The sequence below is a fragment of the Hemisphaericaspora subhashii genome (assembly GCF_019202705.1).
Source record: "Hemisphaericaspora subhashii strain CBS 10753 chromosome Unknown scaffold99, whole genome shotgun sequence".
NCBI classification, from domain to species: domain Eukaryota; kingdom Fungi; phylum Ascomycota; class Pichiomycetes; order Serinales; family Debaryomycetaceae; genus Hemisphaericaspora; species Hemisphaericaspora subhashii.
In genome coordinates this window covers 4125-25920 of record NW_026057267.1, presented here as the reverse complement: position 1 = coordinate 25920, position 21796 = coordinate 4125, and the positions used below count along the sequence as shown (strand labels likewise).

The following is a 21796-nucleotide window of genomic DNA, read 5'->3' as shown; positions in this document are numbered from 1 at the left end:
GACTATACTGTATATTACCAGAACATGGCTATGTCTTGTGCAACGGTAGATACAATATGGCTAAGAAATTTAATTGGCTATTCAGTTAAAAGATGAAATGAAATTTTGGTATTTCCTAAAATGGACAAATTAAAATAAAACAAAAATGTAAACAAACAATTTCTTCTGCTTTTTTAAATTTTGGTTGCCATTTTTTTTTTTACAACCAAAATATACGAATCTCTTCTTGTTATTTCACTTTACAACCATCATCTAGACATCTACATTTGTTTAAGACAAGGTGGACATAAGAGAAGAGAAGGCAAAAGAGGACAATGTCAGCAACAGTGAGGATAATTATTGATGAATCACAAGGATTAATTGAACGAGTTAGTCCATCAGCAACTCATCAAGATTTATTTAAACATGAAAATGAATCAGTAGATTTATTATTAAAAGAAATGAATTTAGATCCAAATTTAATAGCAACTGATGATACATCTTCTATATTCAATTCACCAACTAAACCTTTGAATTTCCCCAGAGTTAATTCAAAACCAATACTTTCTACTAAAGAGAACTCCAGTTCTGATACTTATGCCAGTGATGATGAACAACAACAACAGCAACAAGCAAATCAAGATCAATGCAAGAATTCGTTTGATCGAAATTTCGATTTTGATCATTCAATCGAGGTTCAGAAAACAATTGCTAATAATGATAGTGATGAATTTTTATTTCATACCCCAAAAACTTCAACGGTTAATTTATTAGAAAAGACTAAAAGTAATAACAGTTCTCATGATATTTATAGTCAATCTCCAAGTAAATCCATTATGAAAAAGTCAAATAGTCAATCACCTTCAAAATCGGTTGCATTTATGAATTCTTCACCTCAAATACATCAATATACTGATGATTCTGAAACTTCAAACATTGATCAGGAAGTACAACAGCAGGAACCAATTAATAATGAATGGAACCAAGTTGAACAACAAGAAGGCGAAAGTAGTGACAATTCAATCCCACCTACACCCCCACCACATAAATCTAATACATATGCCGAATTACTTAATGATCAACAAGTCAATGATAAATTAACTCAAATTCCTGATTTGAAATTAAAACAAAATGATTTTAATAAATTATCCCTTGATGAAAAATTAGATTTATATCTTTCAAAGCAAGATACCAGTATCAATAGTGATGTCGAATCTAAAGCATACAATTCAGATATGGACAATCATTTAAATCAATTGGAAGAAGCTGCTAAATTTAAAACTAATGACAATATAGCTGATTTATCCTTGTCCATACAAATCCCACAATCTGATAATATTGAAAATCCATTAGATTCATTAGCTCAAGTTAAATTACTTTCTCATTCAGGTTCATCACAATCTTCATTACAATCCTTAAGAGATGATAATCGAAAACTAGAATCTACCCGAGAGCAACCAACCAGCAATGCCGGACTTGCATTAAATGACGGAATAAAAGGGTTATCAGATGATCTTGTTGAATCACTACTCCCAGTGCCACATCCAACTGAAGTCATAACTAACTCTCCATCATTTGGAATCTCAGAACAGGATGATGATTCGTCATTTGATAAATCATACAATCATACTGAACAATCAATTATGGATTTATTGAATACTGGAGGATCATCTTGTCGTAGTTTGGCTAATGATGGAATTGAAGTTGAAGAACCTATTGAAACTGATTTACAAGAATCTGAGAACATTTCAGAAACTACTGAAAAGGTAGAAGGTCCGGTTCAAATTAAGCAAGAGGAAGAAGAAACTATACCAATTCAAGTCAAACAAGAAATGGAACCTATGGTCAAACAAGAACCTACCGATATTGAAATCAAACAAGAATCCAGAGCTCATGTATCAGAATTTAATGGACTTACCCCACAACAAGAAATAGAACAAATCTTGGCACAAAAGAAGTCCCAACAAGTTGAAGAATCAGACGAGTCAACGATATCACAAGAATCTACCAAGATGTCAATTAGATTCCATATGGACAGTGATTGGAAATTAGAAGATAGTCATGATGGAGATCGTGAAGATAATGATGAATCACAAATGGATATAACTGGAGGCAGTATTAAATCATCAGTACTTGAATTAGATGAGATTAAGACTTTGGAACCACCTAGAATTAATCAAGCTATTGAGGTAACGAATAGTCCAACTGGAGATATTTCGACAAATGAAACTGATGCCTTGGCAAATTCATCTAATATTGCCCCACCTGAAGAAATCACATTACCTATTGTTCAACCAACCACCCAAACCTCATTAATTGACGAAATGGTTAAATCTATTCAGAATGGAGTGAATGCAAAGTCATATGAAGATTTATTCTCAGCTGAGAATGATGAAGAAAAACCACCAGTTGATTTTATTTCCATTTGGCATACTCAAGAAAGGAAAAAGAGACATACTAGTTTACGATTAACTCAAAGTGCTGAAGAATTGAAAACTATCACCAATAATGCTCCTGTTGTAAATACCAATGACAATGCGTATATCAGTAACAGAATCAAACTTCCAAGTTATATGAAACCAACCAAGAAATTCAAAGAAGTTAACGTAATGTCAAGAAGAGTAGTTAGTCCAGGATATGAAGACTTATCCAATGTTTCCCATTTCTTGCCTGAATTATCTGATGATTCCGGATTTGAAAATATGAATTTCTATGCTACGAATATTGGAACCCGTTCACAAGATTTCTTAACCAATATCGACAATGATCCAAATATTCTCGAACCACCTCCTCAACAACCATCACAACCACTAATCAAGACTAATCGAGCAATTCGAACCGCTCAGAAATTAGCAGCATCCCAGAGTTTGAATCCAACCTCAATAACACCACCAACTACCCTAAAACCAAGACCACCTCCAATATCCACCACCAACCCATTCAGATCAAGATTCAGAGTCCCCACATTTGAAATCAAAAGAACTGGTTCTATATTATCACCAAAAGATCAATATTATCAAGAATTATATTCCGACATTTCCGGTATCGGAGCACCTTCACCTACAATCAAAGCACCAGGAATGAAGACATTACCAAGCATGGACAGGGACGATGTTAAGAAGATCTTAAGCACCAAAAGAGTGATCACCCAGGAAGAATACACCAAGGTGAAACTTGTGAATCAACCACTAGAACAAAGGAATTCGATCGTGGAGGAACCACCTGTGGGGAAGTTTGAGAATATTCTGAGGGTGGCTAGTATTTATGAAATGAATGACGATACGAGAGCCGATGAAGAAGAAGAAGGTGATGGCGAGATGCCTTATTTTGTTGATGAGTTGAAGAAATCGCCTATTCCCTTATTATCCCAAGAACAATTATTTCCGGAAAGGAGAGTAGATTCAGTAGTGGTGCATAAGAAGGAAGAAATGACTCCTTCTCCAGTAGTTTCGGAATTTGATAGCGATGTAACCATAGCTGCGAAACGTAATAATCCGTTCAGGGTGACTAAAATAAATACTCCTGAGATTGTTCAAGAAGCTAATACTTCAAGATCAATTTCGCCAACTAAGAAAGCTCCAATTAAGATTGGAACTCCTGTGAAATTGAAGAAACATAATGGGTTTGTTACTGGTATTGAGCTTGAGAAAACTTTTAGTAGAACTGGAAGTGATTTTAATGGTGATGAACTCATAAATGGAAAATTAAGAAATAATCAATCCAAAGTCAACCAAGCCAATGATCTGCTAGTAGCAGCACCACCTGCACCACATCAACCATCTGCAATCAGTGATAATAGTGGTGTTACCGCTGTTACTGAAACTGAACCAAATGTCGACTTGACCAAGATTGCATCCACCGAACCTAGATCCGCCCCACCTCCACCACCACTCGAAAGAGGAAGATTATTCTTCAGGTTAGTAGGAGTGAAGAATATCAATTTACCCGATCTAACTTCCACTCAAATAAATGCCACATTTTCAATCATATTAGATAATGGAGTTCATTGTATCCAAACCCCAGAATATGGATTAAATTCCACCCAAGTCTCAATCGGAAAAGAATTCGAATTAATCGTCGGAGGATCCTCATTAGAATTCATAATCACCATGAAATCAAACTATGAACCCAAACCAAGAACAAAACTAGTTGAAGTCACCGAACAAAAACTCCTCAAACCCAAGAAGAGATTATCTCGTCTCTTTGGCACCAAAGAACTCGTCACTACCACCAAAGTCGTCCCACAAGAAGTTCGAGACCCTTGGAGAAATAAATTCGCCCCCGATGGGTCATTTGCAAGGTGTTATATCGATTTATCTCAATATGAACCAAAAATCACCGGTCGGGCACAATATTTTGATTTGAATTGTTTTAATGAATGGGAAACCTCGGTGGATTCGAAATATCCCGACAAAACCTTTAAAGTGAAACCATACCGTATTGCACAATTAGAAGTTGAGATGTTGTTTATTCCAAGAACTGAAAGGATGGAAGTCTTGCCTATGTCGATCAAAACCGCTTATGAGAGTGTGAATGAACTAAAAGTGGAATTGAATACTGAGTATGAAGGGTTTTTGTATCAAGAAGGAGGAGATTGTGAGATTTGGAAAAGACGGTGGTTTAGATTACAGAATGGAACTGAATTGATTGCGCATAGTGAATATTCAAGAAAGACTAGGGCCAAAATTAATTTGAATAAGATTGTCGATGTTATTTATGTAGATAAAGAGAATATGAATGATGGGGGTTCAAAGAAGAATTATCGTGATTTTAGTGATGTTTTGTTATTGGATCATGCGTTTAAGATTGTGTTTGCCAATGGAGAGATTATTGATTTTGGTGCTCCTAATAAGGAAGAAAAGAGGAATTGGGTTGAGATTTTGGAACTGATTGTGTATAGAAATTATTTCCGGAGACAGCCTTGGGTCCAATTGATGGTGGAAGCTAATGGTGTCAAGAAGAGTATGGTTTAATGAAACGATATGTTTTTATTATTATTATTTGTTAGTTTATGTAGACGTTTTTGTATTTAATGTTATATTACGATATTACTGACGTGACTACATCTGTAAGAGCTCTGCTTCTGACATAATTCGTATATATATTCCCCAAGCTAACTAACTACTCTAAGAAATCTTTATTTAAATAAATTTCCATTTCCAAATCAGGTTGAAATTCAGTATATAAAGTTTCAGGATCCCCATCATGATATTCACAATACTTTGCCTCTTCATCCCCAATAATCTTCAACTCTTCACCCGGTCTCAATGCAGCCTGAGCAACCAACTGAACCTGACAACTCTTCTCCAACAATGAAAACAAATATGCCGCCTCATCAACAGTATTCCCCACGGTCAACAATCCATGATTTTGCATAATAACCCCTTTCCCAGTCTCACCAATCGCTGCCGCAATCTTCACCCCTTCTTCAGCTTCCAAAGCAACCCCGCCAAAATCAGTATACACATCATGACTATTGTAAAAAGTACACACATCCTGATTAATCATATCCAACTTCCTGCCCATGGCTGCCCAGGCTTTTCCATAAGTCGAATGACAATGACAAGCAGCATTCACATCTGGTCTAGCTTTATGAATCGCCGAATGAATAGCAAACCCCGCCGCATTGATCGCAACCTGATTCCCATCAGGCAAGACATTCCCCTCTTCATCGACATGTACCAAATCACTAGCTTTGATCAATCCGAAATGTTTCCCCAATGGGTTGATCCAGAATGTGGTAGGGTCGACAGGATCACGAATGGAGATGTGACCGGCAGTACCTTCGGTGTATCCTTTGCGGGCGAAGACTCGGAAAGCGCCGGCCATGTGTTGGAGGGCCCATTTACGTTCTTCGTGTTTGTTGGTGAATTGGGGGAGTTGATAGGGGTGTTGGCCACCTTTTGCGATGTTGTGAGAACCACGGGAGCCCATTTGATATCCCCTGGATGTAGAGGTGGCTGAGATTGTCGTTGTTGGAGCCGTTTCTGTTGTTGTGAGTGTTGGTGGTGTCATTATTGGATAGTGGAAGAAGTGGAAAGTAGTGGAAAGAGATGGGATATTAGAGATATGAAGGTATATTTATATTAGAAGAAGATGGCATTCCAAATTAGGAAGTATGCGATAAGGAAAAAAAAAACTGGCACAATCGTAAATGGAAGTGCAATGCGACCCATTTGGGAAAATGCGACATGTCGCTTATGTGACCTAATTAGGTTTAGTATGAAGTAGTATGAACCTAACAAAGTTTGGCGATATCCTATAAGGATAAAGAATGCGGAATGTATGAAAAGGGGAAGAGCAACATACATCTTATAGTACAATGCCATTTACATGCTAAAGGAGGAGAATTAGTATTTGGGGTATTCCAATATCATTTCTTGCTTACAAATCACTCTGCCCGGGGTGGGTTCGGTGATTGGCGAATCTTATGGGCCCAATTGACCACTTGGAATGGAGGTAAAGAACTGGCCGAGTTCGTCAACGGAAGGATGTCAGCATACATATATTCATAATTTTTAATTAGTTGAGCCACTTTTCGCAGTCAAAGCCCGTGACATAAACGGCATCAACCTGACAAGATTGTCATCAAATTTAGACAATGGTTCACAGTGATGAGAGAACAATGAATGCTATTTGTAGTTCATCGTTTTCTTTGATAAGCTAAATTTGAAGACTGCCCGGGGAGGTGAGTCTACCAGAGACCGAGCTCGAAGGATAATATCAAGATTGATGTCGTTGGTCCAAAAGCTACTTCTCCTGAAAGCTTCAGCTCTTAGATCGACCCCACTCCTTGAACAAAGCTATGTCAAACTTCTTTCGGATAATGCCGACTCCGGGTTATTCTTGGTTCACATGCATATATGTCACGTATTAACAAATTCTTAGGTTCCCTTTGGCTTATTCACCGGTGAACTAATTGATTGTGTAAATAAAAGAAAAACAACGAAATCTCCAGATCTGATAGCCAATCGAAGTTTGTGACTCTGATTTAATGAGAGATAAATTTCTATCGCTTCATTTTAGTGCAAAATTTTTGCAATTTTATAAATTACTTACTTTGGTTATGAACTTATACCTCTTAACAGATCAACCAATCAATTAAGTGAATTAAGAAATTCAAAATATTTTTTATGGGCAAATACTAGGACAATGACAGAGGCATAGAATTATCATTATCAAACAGGCATATGACGATCATCTTCTTTGTTTATAGTCAATTATACCGAAATTATACCGAATTATAAGTCGTTTATTAAATTCTCCGGGGCGTGCTAAGCGCATATTGTATTATCAGTTTGTTGAGATTATTGAATAATACACATTGGAAGGTATAACCGAAGATATGCGTAAAAGCTTATTCTAATAAATATTTTATAATTCGTTAATGTGGTGTTCTAGAAAGAACTAAGGAAGAACCGGAGAAGAAGAAGAAGAAGAAGAAGAAGAAGAAAAAGAAGAAGAAGTGGAACGTGTAAGTCATATAAGTTATTCTAGAAATATAACATATGATCTATAAAATAATTAATTATTTAATGAAATAATTGATGAAAATATTATGAGATTTACAATTAATTATATAGAGTAATTAATTTAATAGAGAGAGGAGAATGAATGAACGTGATGATTAAGTAGTTACAAAACCTTAATCTTCTAACCAAGTAAGAATACGAGAAGAATGTCATTTCTGAAAGTATAATTACATCATTAACATCATAATCTCTTTAAAATAAAAGTCATTTACTAAGATTTGGTTAATCAATAATTTATTACTAATCTTTAAAAGAAACTCATATTGGTTATTTTATAACTTTCGGTTTTTCCTCCTCCTATTAGTTTTAAGAGAAAAAAGTCACTATTGACAAGTGACATGTTTAGATTGCTTGATAAATAATAATGACTTTGTACACTAAAAGCGATAGAAAATATTATTATCACGTTTTTGTGAATTGACTTCTATTGTTATTCAATGTGTCTGATTGATTGTCCATTGTCATGGGGATTTAAGGGATTCTCCTTTTCATTCAACTTCGTCTTCGTCTTCTTTTTCTTCCTTCCTTTCATTCATTCTATCTATCTTTCTTTATATAATTAACAAAAGGGAAATCTTATAATAAGAGAAGATACAGAAGAATTTCAACATCTGATTTCATTTACTTAAAACCATAAATCTTAAATCTTAAATTAAATATTTTTTCTGTGATTTTTTTCCTTTACGTTGAAAGAATAAATTATCAAGAAATAATAAACTATGACTGATATAATTAATACTAATACTACCAACACTGGTAATACTAATACCCTATCCAAAAAGAGAGTTAGAAGATTACCACCAGATAAAAGACAAAAAGTATCAACTGCATGTGACTCTTGTAAAAAGAGAAAATTTAAATGTTCCGGGGAAAATCCATGTCAATTATGTACCAAGAAAGGTTTACCATGCAGTTATACCATTATTGACAAAAGATCACTTAAGAGTGAACGTATGGCTCAATTAAAACAACAACAAAGAGACCAACATCATCACCATGCAAATCCATTAGATTTCAGTAGAACTGAAGATGATCAATATTCTCAATCACTGGTATCCCCTAATTCAGTTGTTTCTTCCCAAATTAGTCCTCCATTTAGAGGTCCAGGTTCAATTACTCCTTCCTTACAAGACCCCCAACAACAACAGCAACAACAACAACCACAGCAACCTCAACAATATCAAATGGCTTATAACGTTCCTGCTTATCCACCACCTGTTGGGGGTCAAAGTTATCCTCCACATTCTTACCAGCCACAGCAACAACAGCAACATGTGCCACCTGCACCTCCGCCTGCGCCACATCATCACCAACAGCAACAACAACAATATGGACAACAGCCACCACCGTTCCCATACCCTAACCAATACCCACCACCACATCAGCAAGCACCGTATCAATCGGGCCCACCACCTCCACCACCTCCAATGGGAATGCCTCACGGGTATGATTATAGAAATCAACAACAACAACCCGGTTTACCTCCTCCCCGTGCTGGTAGTTTGCAACCAATGAATCCTCACTATGCCCAACCAGGCATGCCACACCCGCCACCACCCCAACAACAACATGCCAGTGCTAGTTCTATTGGACATCAACTCCCACCTCCTCCACCATCAGGATTCTCACCACAACTGTATACCAGTGTATCTAGCATGCACGCAACCCCTAGTTCAACATTACTCCCACCTGGTGAAACCAAACAACATGGAATCCTTACTCCTGAAACCACGCCTAATGATTCACTGACTAGTCCAAATCATTATATCCCAAAATCACTCCAACCATTGCTTTCATTCCCCATAGTTGCAAACCCCGTCGAAACTGATACTCAAGAAAACGACGACGAAGAAGAGGAAGAGAGTAGTAGCGGTAGTGGGGATGATAATGCTACCATCAAGAAAGAAAAAGATTCGAAATCAGGCGTGTCTAACCAAATGGGTAGATCAGTTATTTTATTAAATGACAAATCTGGTACGTTTCGATATATGGGAGAAACCAGTCCCCTTTCACTCCTTTATGAGGCCAGAAATATATTTGTTCAATATGTAGGCACCACCAAATTAACCGAAGATCTTCGTGGTTGTCCCGTGATTGATAAACCCCTCCCAATAAAATCCCACATTTCCGTCCAATTACCCAGTGTTGAACAACGAGATATATATGTGGATGAATTTAGCAGAAACATAAATGATACTTTTTATATTTTTGACATGAAGAAATTCAGGATTGAGATTGTGGATGCTGTATATCAAGACCCTATGAATGAGAAGAATAAAATCATGATGATATTGTTATATTTCGTCCTAGCTATCGGGGCGACCTATTCTGATTTCGCTCAGGGGAAACCGGCTGCCATAACGGGTGCGGCATATTTCGAAAGTGGATTGAATTTATTGAGGGATGTGGTTGAGGATTCGGAAATGTGGGTGGTAATTGCTCATTATTTGCAATTTCATTATTATCAGGCGATATTGAAGAAGAGTACGGCTTGGATTCATTTGAATTTGGCGATTAAATATGCTCAATCATTGGGATTACATCGAAGTTTTGTAAATGAACAATTTTCAAAAATGTCGGAAGAGACTGAATATAGGAAACGGTTATTTAGGAGTTTGTATACTTCTGATAGAATTTCACTGACTTTTATTGGAAGACCATTGACTATAAATGATTATGATTGGGATGATCCTTGTCGTATGGTGAATCCGAACCCAAGTATGGAATTGTTTCCAACTTCTAGAATGGATTTTGATTATAATGCAAGGTGTCAAATTGAATTAAGTAAAATATGTACCATGATTGGGAAAATCGTTAGTAATTTCTATCGTGACAGAATTATTGATCTTAATCGTACCAAGAAACTAATTATTGATTTGAGATTATGGTCCAAGAATCTTGATCCTCAATTATCGTTAGATAATATATTAAAACCAGATGATATACCGAATAATACCCATGGAGAAAATACTCAAATCTTATTAATGACTCATTTATTACAATTATATTCAATCATGTTATTAAGTCGTCCATTCTTTATGTATAATGCAGTCACACTTATAAATTCCGATTTAGCAAAATCAAAAATCCAAGATGAAAAACTCACACAAGAATTCTGTCATGCTGCTACAAAATCATCAATCCTTGCTGTGAAATTAATGAATCATTATATGAATACCGCATTTAAACAAACTAAACGAATGGAATGTTATATTATCATAACTTGTTGTTTCTATTCTTCAATTGTCATCGGTGTAACAATCTTAAGTGGAGGCTTTGAACAAGAAGGATATACCGAAAATGATTTGGTAGATTTGTTACGTAATACCGAATATATCTTAAATCATTATTCAAAATGCAACAAAGGTGCAGAAAGGTATGCAGAAATAACTCATGATATGATAAATGCATTAGTCAATCGTCACAACAAGCCTAAATTAGAAGACTCCAGAGAGGATAGTATTATGCCCAAGAGTGATTCGGATGAAGATATTGATTATCGATTATTAAATGATTTTAATTTCTTGGATGATCCTAATGATAATTTACAAAGCTTGATTGAATTTCAACAATTCTTTGTCGCTCAAGATATTGCAAGTACTCTGTCGGGTGGTAGTGGTAGTGGTGATGGAACAAGTATGCCATATGATTATGGGAATTATGAATTGTTTTTCGGTGATAAGTATTAGTTAGTTAACGTGTGTTTTTAGTTCTTCCTTTTTAATGTGTTTTTTACGTTTTGTTTGTTCTTCTGTTTTAGTAATGTCTTACTAGTTAGTTATAGTTTTATAATATATTTATTGACCACAGTAAGTTCAACTTTATAAAGTTCACTAAATTGATTCCTTTGGGCCAAGAGCTACCATGTGGAATGAATAATTTATCGAGCTACCATGTGTTTGATCCGCGGGTGAAAAAAAATTAAAAAATAATTTTGAATCCCAGGGCCCACAGTTCCCTCTTTCCTGATTTGGAAAAACTCCTTATAGACAGTTTATTCTTTCTCTAAAGGTAAGAAGCCTTCTTCATATTCAGCAAAGATGAAAGTCTTGTGGTTGTATTTCATTGCACAATTCCTCCACTTCACAACCGCATCCCCCGGTGACGACCTATACGCATTCACCGATTGTATCTATCAATGCACCCAACTCACTTGCAAGAACAATCCATACCACATATTCCAAGAAGAACATCATGAAATACTCTCCAAGAACAAAAACTACGAATTCAAATATTACAATTCTAATTGGAGATTCGATCGCATGCCCCTTCCGCTCCATCTTCGCCTATTAGGGTGGAATTGTGATCTGAATTGTGATTATCAATGTCAAAGAATCATCACGGCGGAACGCAAAAGTCGAAATGAAGAGATTTATCAATTTCATGGAAAATGGCCATTTTGGCGAGTATTGGGCATTCAAGAATTCTTTAGCGTTTTAATGTCATTGGGAAATCTATCGGCGACATATCTTGGGTTTAAGAAATTGGTGAGAATAATTAAACTGGATAATGTTCCCAGGGGATTGAAATATCAATACGTGAATGTGATGATTTTGGCGGTGGTGACGATGTTTGCCTGGTTGTTTTCAACAATATTTCATATTCGTGATTATCCAATCACGGAACATCTTGATTATTATTTCGCGGGTTTAACTGTTCTTTCTGGATTTCATGCCTTGGGTGCCAGATTGTTTAGATTGTATCGCCCAGATCGGAAATTTGCCAGGTGGGGGTTTAGTATATGTTGTATCGGGATGTATGCATATCATGTTAGGAGATTATATACCGATTGGTCATACACGTATAACATGAGGGCTAATATTGTGGTTGGAATTGCTCAGAATGTATTTTATGGATTATTGTGTTATGATTTATATTCGAAATATTATAATCTTGAACAAGCTAACAATCTGGTGAATTTGAATCATTTGAATTATATAAATTTCAAAAGATTAATCTTACCTAGTTTTTATTCCACAAGTGCTAAGCTTTATTCATTATATCCTTTGTTATTATGTATGATTGTTATATTAGGTATGTCGTTTGAAGTGTTTGATTTCCCACCGTTTTTCTTTGATTTGATAGATGCTCATAGTTTATGGCATTTGGTTACAATATTCCCGACATATATGGGATGGCATGATTGGATGATTTGGGATATTAATGAGAATGTATGGAGTGAAATTGTAGAATTAGAAAAGAAGAAGAAGGAATAGATTTGTTTATATATTTGTTTATTATGTATTTAGTTAATATCTATGTATTACTTACTCATCGTCATCATCTTCTTGAGGTGGGACATATGCAGGTGGTTTGAAATATTCTTGATCTTCTTCAACCATCGTCTTAAAATGATCCTTATCATCAACATATTGATACAAATATTCCAATTCCAAATCATGTACCTGTCTACCCAACATAACCAACGAATGCAAAGGTTCTCCAGAATCATACTCACTTAATTCCTGTAATGTCCCAGCTTTAAATGCTTGTTTTGGTGACCCCAATCTCGAAATAGCCACACACGGAGTATTTGGAGTATACGCCTTCTCTTGTCTCACCTCCTCAATCTCCAACAATTGTTGACAAGCAGTCGCGATATCCATATATCTAGGCGGTTCATAAATCAACCTCCCCCTAGCCATATTCTCAATACTTTGTTCTTTCACCTTAATATCCAATAATAACAAAGTATGTAATCCGATTCTTCTATTTTCCATCACCTTATTATAAAAACTATCAGGTTTCCAGGTCTCAGTAAAGAAAACCAAACTAACAGTCTGACCAAAATTATACAATTGTAACCCACAAGCACCCACCGCATTCATCACACTCGCATTATGAATACATTCAACTTGAATCCCTAATTCACGGGCACGTAAGATAAGATCCGTATGAGTGGTAGCCCCAAATGGATCTCCGACCACTAAGAAAGCAATATCATCCACATCCGCCCCCGCTAAGATTTCATCAGCACCTTGTTCGACTAATTCTCGATCGGCTAAGATGATTGGTTTTTGGTAGAATTTCTCAAGACTGGGTTGGTCGGCAGCCATGAGGATGGAGGTGTAGGCTTCGAGATAGACTCGTTTACAATTTTGGATGGTTTGAAGACCGCGGACTGTTATGTCTGTTTCGTAGGATAATCCTAATCCAATTAAGTAAAGCATGGTAGTGGTACTGTTGGATTGAAGATGTGTATCAATTAGAGATTTTGAAATTTTTCATCTTTTTATTTTTATTTTTTTCAGCGCTTCCATATTTAGCCAAATAGATTGAGATGCGATGAGCGAAAGGGTCTCGTTCTTTCGTTAGCAGATAGATAGACAGATAGACAGATAGAACGACAGATAGACAGACACACAAATAGACTAACAATGAATTCAGAAACTAACAGAAGAAAGAAAAGCGGGCTTTCTTTCCAACTGGATTTAATTCGATATCAAGAATTACTTAAATGTAATCTAGAACAAGATATACCACCAAGAAGAGGTGAAAGAGGAGCAAGAGGAACCAGAAGAACATCAACAAGAACAAACCAGGAAGTACCAGTGCTGTACAATCTACCTATTCGAAACACCCGATCCAAGAAGAGATTATTAGAACAAATGAAACAACAACAAGAAGAAAGGTCAAAAAGGAATAAACGACAGAAACGACCTACACCGATAGAACCACTTCCAACACTATCACGACCAAAGTATATCCCATCCACCTCATCCACAATCACACTCAAGAAACCAATCTACAAATCGCAAACTACAGTCGGAGCACCTCCAGCAATCTCCAAAGAAACAAAAACCTCATTTGAAACCAAAGTTTTATTAGACCATACCTATCCAGAATTAATAAACCTAATTAAAACCAACATGTCATTAAAAAACCCCGAATTGAATACTATTGATATTTCATTACATCATAAATTATTCCCCAAGAATCTTGCCCAAGAAACTTCTCGATTTGAAATCACCCCGGAGTATTATAATAATGAAAATGAGAATCTGTTGTTGAGTATGACAAAGATGAATAATTTTAGTAATGATATTGATATGTTTTTTAAATCATTAAATGAGGAGGAGGCGGGTGAAGATAAGAAAGGGTTCATACCGTTAGTTTAGATATCACATAGATGATCAATAATATGAATCAACAATGAATCAGGTTGAGGATTTGATTTAAGGATTAATGATTTAACTTTTGTTTCTAATTGTTTGATTAAACCAAATGTATATTTCAAAGACCCCGATTCTGTTTGCATATATCTTATACATTGTTCAATCAATTCCGATTGACCTAATCTTTCTTCAGCAGTTGGGAATTCATATAAGATCTTATGAACTGGTGAAGAAGAATCAGTTGTTCGAAGACAATGCAAAATAGGTAATGACAATTTCCCTTCTATCAAATCCTCCCCCGCAATACCTTTCATTGCGGAATATTTAGTATCGATTAAATTCAAATAATCATCTCTAATCTGATATATAATCCCCAATAAATTCGCCACCGGTATCAAATCATCAAACCCGTCCCCATCTCCCTCTTTCCTATCAGGAGAAAACAATGCTAACAACTTAATACTCAATCTAAACAATCCCCCAGTCTTATCCTTAACCATCTCCAAATATTCCTCCACACTAGGCAACGTCTCCATCTTCCTCAAATAATCTCGCCAATATATATCCAACCCCTGTCCATGATGTAAATTCAACATCTCATCAATCAAAATCTTCGAAATCTCCAACCTCAACTTCTCCCCATCCACTTCCTCCCCAGCCAATTTCGGTAATTCATTCTGAGTCCGTTGTAACGCAATAAAATACATCAAATTCCCACAATTAATCGTTAACGGCACCCCAAATTTCGTATGTGCAGCCGGCATACCACGTCTATACATCGACGAATCCTCAATATCATCAATCAACAACGAACTATTATGGAAAATCAGGATGATGTCTCCAATCCCGGATAATAATGCCTGATTGGTGATGTGGTAGTAGAGTTGGTTGAAGGCTTGGATGAAGCGGGTGCGGACGTTGTTGTTATTGCCGGGGATGGAGGAGAGGTAGGTGTATGGTTGGGTTATTAGCTCGTTACTTGGATGAGTGTCTATTGGGTCTATTATTTTGTCTATATCGATGTTCATGATGGTTTTGTTGATCTTCTAGTTGATTCAACGATTATTGGTTGTGTTACTTGATCTGGAAGAATTTTATTTTTTTTTGCCGCAGTTTCGATTTTACAGGTTATGACGGAATTAAAAATAAAGTTAACACCGTAGCAAATATCGATCACCAACTCTCTTTACCAAAGCAAGTAAACAAGCAGAGGATGGAAGTATTTTGGACAGGATTACCACCAGTAACAAAAGGTTGGTCATTAGCAATCGCCACCACGGCCACATTAATCTCCCTCAAACGAGTCAAATTAGTCACATTATTATTCGTACCTGATAAAGTATTCACCAATCATCAAATATGGCGATTATTAACATCATTCTGTACATTCGATGAACTATCAGTCAACCTATTCATGGAATATTGGTTCGTCAGTAATACCTGTCGACGAGTCGAAGAAGATTTCCAAACCAATTGGTCCTTACTCCCCGACTACATCACCTCGTCGGACTATTCCCCCAACAATCAATCCGGTAACAACCCAATTCATAAACAATTAATCACTCGATATATCGAAAGAAACAAATCAATAGATTTCTTATATTATCTTCTCCAGATCTCCCTATCAATAATCGCAATGGCAAGTATAAGTCATTATAAACTCAACATCCCCATCCTCGACCTCGGAAAAGCATTATGTAATGTCCTAATCTATATCGATTCCAAAAACAACCCCAATCGAGTCGTCAACATCTTCGGATTCTTCACAATCCAGAATTCCTATTTCCCCTCGGTTTGCGCGATTTTACATATCGCCTTAACCGGGTTTAATTTTGATTTCAGTTGGACCATCATGAAGATTGTGCTATTTCCCTTAGTCTGGTTTTATGTGGTTTCATATGGGATTGGACATGTTTGGTGGATGATGAGGGAATTGGTGGTGGATAGGGTACATTTTGATAAGAATGAGGAAAGGAGGATCTTGAGGGCGGAAACGATGAAGATGTTTGGGGTTAGGAAGGTGGATGTTGTGAGGGGGGTTTTGAGGTTGGTGCTTTTGCCTCCTTGGTATTATACGACTTTGGCATGGATTAATATGCATCCATGATGAGTAATAGTGTATAGAGATTTATCTTGTATAAATATGTAGAATTCTATTTAATGGGTCTTACTCAAAGTTCAATTGTAGATATGTTTGTAATGCCCGGGTCACGGTTTAACTTGATTAAACTTACTGCCAAGCTACCAGCACTAATGAAAGTCTCTCGGACAAGGACACTTCCAACAATTATAGCAAACCGTCTTATGTGGTAAATCATTATATTCTTGGTGCAGTGAGTAAGAGTACAATCCAATTAATACAACGGTTCGACAAGTAAGGCATGCACGATAACTGATCCCAAAGTTAAGTTCATTCTACAAATTAATTATAGAAACAGAAGATTTGTGTCCCAAACACCCCATGCAGTCAGATGAACCTTCTGAGATAATAACCGTGGCATGAGACACGATTCAAAAAACGACTGGAATAGAGGTTAAGCCTAACCAGTTGACTAGTGAATCATTAACCATGTGGCCAAAGCATTCTTGGTTTTCCGAATTGAAATAATAGGTTCACCGCCAGAAAGTATACAGTGTACTTCATTTGGGTCCTCTGGATTACAGGCGAATCATCCGGTTATTTAAGACCCTCCTCGAATATCTCAATCTTAGATTAAAGAAAGAGGTTCTGGAAATATACTCATCACCGGGTTAAAAATACATGTAATATTAATTCAAAGAATCGAGTGAAGACGTGTATCAATAAAATGGGAGATTCGATTTCTATATGGAACCAAGAAAATCGTTATTAGACTTGAACCTACCAGCCTCCCCCTCTCAGTACTATGTCCACTATTTCTAGTGGAGATTCCAGAGAAGAGAACAAAAGTTCAAAAAAGAATCATGAATAGAAATCATTTTATATATAAACATCTTTTTCCATTCTAAACTGCTGTCTTGGATTATTCATTCTCTGGAGTCCTCCGACCTGAAGTAAATCACCAAAATGAAACACAGCGATATTTGCTATACTCCATACAGAGCTATTAGATACCGCGACATAGGTTTCACACCTTAATGTATACCGCAATATACACACTACTAGGAGTTGCTTCATAGCTCTGTATGGTTTATAACAATATTCCATAAACTTATAAGCAACACATAATTGAGTAAATATAAAATTTTCCAACAACAGTACAATATGATTACTCAACTTTGACGAAAAGAGGAGTATCACGAAACAGACTTACCAAAAACTAACAACATGACTTCTTGTATTACCAACTTTCTGGATTTGTTGATAGAAGCTGACTTTAGAAGTGTGTAGTTAGGGTTCCATAAGACAAAATAGTATTCTTGGGTTCTGGGTGAGTAAAGGAAGATTGAGGGTTTATTGGGGATGACAAAACATACATTTAACCTATAAGCATCAGGTATAATTATGAATGAAAGAAAGAAAGAGGTTAAACCCTTCTTGTAAATGGAAAACAAATTGGTCTATTTATAGTGTAATATTTATTTGGTAAACTAAATTACAATTTATTTAGTAGATTATTTATGTTAACAATTCATAATTAACATAAAGTTAATTAATTAAGAAAAAAAAAGTTTGCAGCCAAATTAATGAAATTATTAATTTACAATATCTATCTCCACGTGAGACAATAAAAATATGTATGCATTAACACATACAATAGTAAATCAACAAAACAATGTTTACGTCTGTGATCCCAACTAAATAGAAAATATTCCCGAGAGTATGTATATATGGTATATAATATGATGTTTAGGAAGGTATTCCACCTGTTTTAAAAAGGGGTATAAGGGGAAGAAACAGCAGAAATTTCTTGTAAAGATATTGTAGAAGTTCTCCCCCATAGTTAAGCAAGCAATAGTTAATAAAATTGATTTATAGATGGAGTACCCATTTAAATAAAAATAAACACATACGAAGGAGTGATGATTTGAATAATAATTTATTTGATTTACGAATTTTAATAAAAGGGATTTAGAAAAATAGTTAATTAATAAGAGAGAATTACAATTATTATCAGTTTATATATTATGACAGTTCCAATCTATAAATGGATCATTTTGAAACTAATACAGTATTGGGCTTAGTTATTAGTAAGATAATATATTTCCAGAAATGGAATTTACTTGTACAAATTATTGAAAAATTTAAACAATCAGATGTTGTTCCTATTTTCTTATTTCATTCTATTATAGACTAACATACAATCTTGCCAATATCATATATACATCATGTACAATTTTATGAGCGAATACTCTATCCTTCTGTAATATAAATGGCAGTATGTAACAAAATTAATTAATTACATAGACATGTACATCTCTTTTCTATGTCAAATAAGACACAAGCAGTTACAATCTTGTGAACAAGAGATTTTAATTAACAGAAAGAAGAATGCTTATTTTGCCGAGCCTCCACTTCATTTTGAAAGGAGGTTTTGGCATAAATGAATCTTGAATTATATCCTATTATTTCAGTTAAGAGAATTTGATTATGAAATCAGTTAATTTATTGTTGTTTATAAAGTTGTAGAGCTCTCTCTATTACTTATTAAGTATCTCTTACAGTTGGTTAATAGACATATGATTATTCCCCATATGTATGTATGAGGTTAGTAGTATGTATGTTTAATATTTTTCTCTCCCCGTATTTTCTTATGACTATATTGTTTAACCGAATAGTAAATACAAATTGCGTGGCTTTACTTAAATAATTAATGAAATTTAATACGCGTTATTGTTCTTTTTCGAGAGTGAAACAAAAAGCCCAAATATAGAACAAAATAGGGGGTTACAAAGACAGAGACAGATAGACAGTGTGATGAGTTCAGGGGGGGATATATACTTTACTTTCTAATATTAGAAACTATCTGACGATTTATAAAGTAGTTAGTAATAGATTAGATTAACATACTACAAGTGGGATGATTAGAATATACACATAATAACCTTAAATCTATTTTTAATTAACTTTTCTTTTAATTAGAAATTAAAATTTTGATTTTGAAAATTTTTCCTTTTCTTTTCCTTGGGGGGTGGGGGGATACATTCATTATAAAATATTTCCCTCGAGGGAAATGAAACATAAACAATTACTTTTTTTAAGAATAAGAAAAAAAAAACCACACCACACACTTTTACATTTTATTTTATTCTCTTCTTTCCTTTTAATAATTCAATCTTTCAGTCTTTCGCTTTTTTACTAAAACTTTCACTCGTTTTCATCAGAAGTTAAGTAAGTTCTTCAGACAAAATGAAATTCAGTTCCCTTATTTCATTATCTTTATTATCAACAATTGCATCAGCAATTACTCCAATTGAAGTTAAAGGTAATGCCTTTTGGTTACAAGGCACCTCAACCAGATTTTATATCCGAGGATTAGATTATCAACCAGGTGGTTCCTCCCAATTAGAAGACCCCCTTGCCGACACCGATGTTTGTACTAGAGACGTAGAATATTTTAAAGAATTAGGTATAAACACCGTCAGAGTTTATTCAATCGATAACACCAGAAATCATGATGAATGTATGCAAAAATTATCCGATGCCGGTATCTATGTCGTCATTGATGTAAACACCCCTTATTCAAGTATTACAAGACAAAATGCCAGTTGTAGTTATAATACCGATTATTTACAAGAAGTCTTTGCCTCAGTCCAAGAATTCGCCAAATATGACAACACCCTAGGATTCTTTGCCGGTAATGAAGTAATCAACGATGCCGATTCCTTAGATGCAGCACCATACGTGAAAGCAGTCGTCAGAGATATCAAAACCTTCCTCAAAAACCGAAACCTCAGAACCATCCCCGTGGGATATTCCGCCGCCAGTGTTGTAGAATACCGCTTACCTGCAGCATTATATTTCAATTGTGGTGATGATGAATTGGCAAGAATCGACATGTATGGAATCAACGATTATTCATGGTGTGGCGATGCCAGTATGACAACCTCACAATATCTGATCGAAATGAGTGATTTCGCCAATTATACTGTTCCCATCTTTTTCAGTGAATTCGGATGTAATACCGTTCGTCCAAGACCTTTCACTGAAATCGAAGTAATTTATTCCACCCAAATGAGTTCAGTCTTCTCCGGAGGATTAGTCTATGAATACTCCAATGAAGCCAACGACTACGGATTAGTCGAACTCGATGGATCCAAAGTCACAAAACTTCAAGATTTCACTAATTTGAAAGACCAACTCGCCAAATATCCAGACCCATCCGGTGACGGCGATTATAATTCCAATGGAAGCGCCAATAATTGTCCCGCTAAGAATAGTGATTGGGATGTATCGGAAGATATCCCCGACACTCCCGCTGGTGCATTGAAATATTTGAGTGCGGTAGCTTTACCTACAGGACATGGGTTTGATGCATATGTCCAACAAGCTTGTAATGATCCTGATAATACTGTGGATGATTCTGGGAAGTATTCTTCTACTGTTTCGAATGAATCTGCCGGTAGTGGTAGTGGTGCTACTTCGACTGAAAAGAAACAGAATGATGCTGGGGTTGGGGGACAAGCTAATGGATTCTTGGTTGGGTTGGCTGGTATCCTTGCTGGATTGTCATTACTTTAGATGACACCGAAGGACCAATTTTCCAATGACCTGGAACAAGTCATTGAATATAGTATTATTGAACAACAGATGTTATTTTTTTTTTTATTTACGATACCCGTTTTTGTTGTTAGATTTTGTGTAATTGTCTATATAGAGAAAATAAACCAAGTTTTTATCTCTGAGAATAACTTATCGCTTCCTGTAACACGTTGCAGACTGACCACAATTCCATGTGTAAAACCAAAGGTAACTGTCGTTTAGTAATATAAGCTTTTCTCATTTTTCAGTATAATTTTGGTTGATTAATCGATGTAGCGGGTGGTAATACTATTCAGATAAAGCATCCATCATCACTCAAACTAACCGTTGATCATCAGGCGACTAATTCAAAATATGAAACCTATTAAACAAATTATTCTACTAGCCAGGCGGTGGTGGAGTTAAAACTGATGTTACTTGAATATACTCAAGTGTTCCATGGCGAGTCTTTCCAAATAGAATGCTTTTGCAACGCCAACAAACATTTA

The 21796-nt window shown here is 35.6% G+C and overlaps 8 protein-coding genes across 8 annotated transcripts; 5 read left to right on the top strand and 3 right to left on the bottom strand. All coding sequences in view use genetic code 12, as the record gives it.

The window, feature by feature from the left end:
* Positions 1-314: 314 nt before the first annotated feature.
* On the top strand, positions 315-4952 carry INT1 (Int1p; the record flags this gene model as incomplete). Its single annotated transcript, XM_049406022.1, has 1 exon — positions 315-4952. One exon carries the CDS (start codon positions 315-317, stop codon positions 4950-4952), a length of 4638 nt encoding a protein of 1545 aa, XP_049264416.1.
* A 148-nt stretch (positions 4953-5100) lies between these two features.
* Positions 5101-5994, bottom strand: J8A68_002287 (uncharacterized protein; the record flags this gene model as incomplete). Its single annotated transcript, XM_049406021.1, has 1 exon — positions 5101-5994. One exon carries the CDS (start codon positions 5992-5994, stop codon positions 5101-5103), a length of 894 nt encoding a protein of 297 aa, XP_049264415.1.
* A 2236-nt stretch (positions 5995-8230) lies between these two features.
* On the top strand, positions 8231-11200 carry FGR27 (Fgr27p; the record flags this gene model as incomplete). Its single annotated transcript, XM_049406020.1, has 1 exon — positions 8231-11200. One exon carries the CDS (start codon positions 8231-8233, stop codon positions 11198-11200), a length of 2970 nt encoding a protein of 989 aa, XP_049264414.1.
* A 573-nt stretch (positions 11201-11773) lies between these two features.
* J8A68_002285 (uncharacterized protein) lies at positions 11774-12727 on the top strand (the record flags this gene model as incomplete). The annotated part of the gene is made up of 1 exon (XM_049406018.1): positions 11774-12727. One exon carries the CDS (start codon positions 11774-11776, stop codon positions 12725-12727), a length of 954 nt encoding a protein of 317 aa, XP_049264413.1.
* Positions 12728-12778: 51 nt separating this feature from the next.
* Positions 12779-13681, bottom strand: J8A68_002284 (uncharacterized protein; the record flags this gene model as incomplete). The annotated part of the gene is made up of 1 exon (XM_049406017.1): positions 12779-13681. One exon carries the CDS (start codon positions 13679-13681, stop codon positions 12779-12781), a length of 903 nt encoding a protein of 300 aa, XP_049264412.1.
* Positions 13682-13888: 207 nt separating this feature from the next.
* On the top strand, positions 13889-14624 carry J8A68_002283 (uncharacterized protein; the record flags this gene model as incomplete). The annotated part of the gene is made up of 2 exons (XM_049406016.1): positions 13889-14562; positions 14606-14624. 2 exons carry the CDS (start codon positions 13889-13891, stop codon positions 14622-14624), a joined length of 693 nt encoding a protein of 230 aa, XP_049264411.1.
* A 1-nt stretch (position 14625) lies between these two features.
* Positions 14626-15654, bottom strand: BTS1 (farnesyltranstransferase; the record flags this gene model as incomplete). The annotated part of the gene is made up of 1 exon (XM_049406015.1): positions 14626-15654. The coding sequence occupies one exon, from the start codon at positions 15652-15654 to the stop codon at positions 14626-14628; it is 1029 nt and encodes a 342-aa protein (XP_049264410.1).
* Positions 15655-19955: 4301 nt separating this feature from the next.
* PGA4 (1,3-beta-glucanosyltransferase) lies at positions 19956-21287 on the top strand (the record flags this gene model as incomplete). Its single annotated transcript, XM_049406014.1, has 1 exon — positions 19956-21287. One exon carries the CDS (start codon positions 19956-19958, stop codon positions 21285-21287), a length of 1332 nt encoding a protein of 443 aa, XP_049264409.1.
* Positions 21288-21796: the final 509 nt, after the last annotated feature.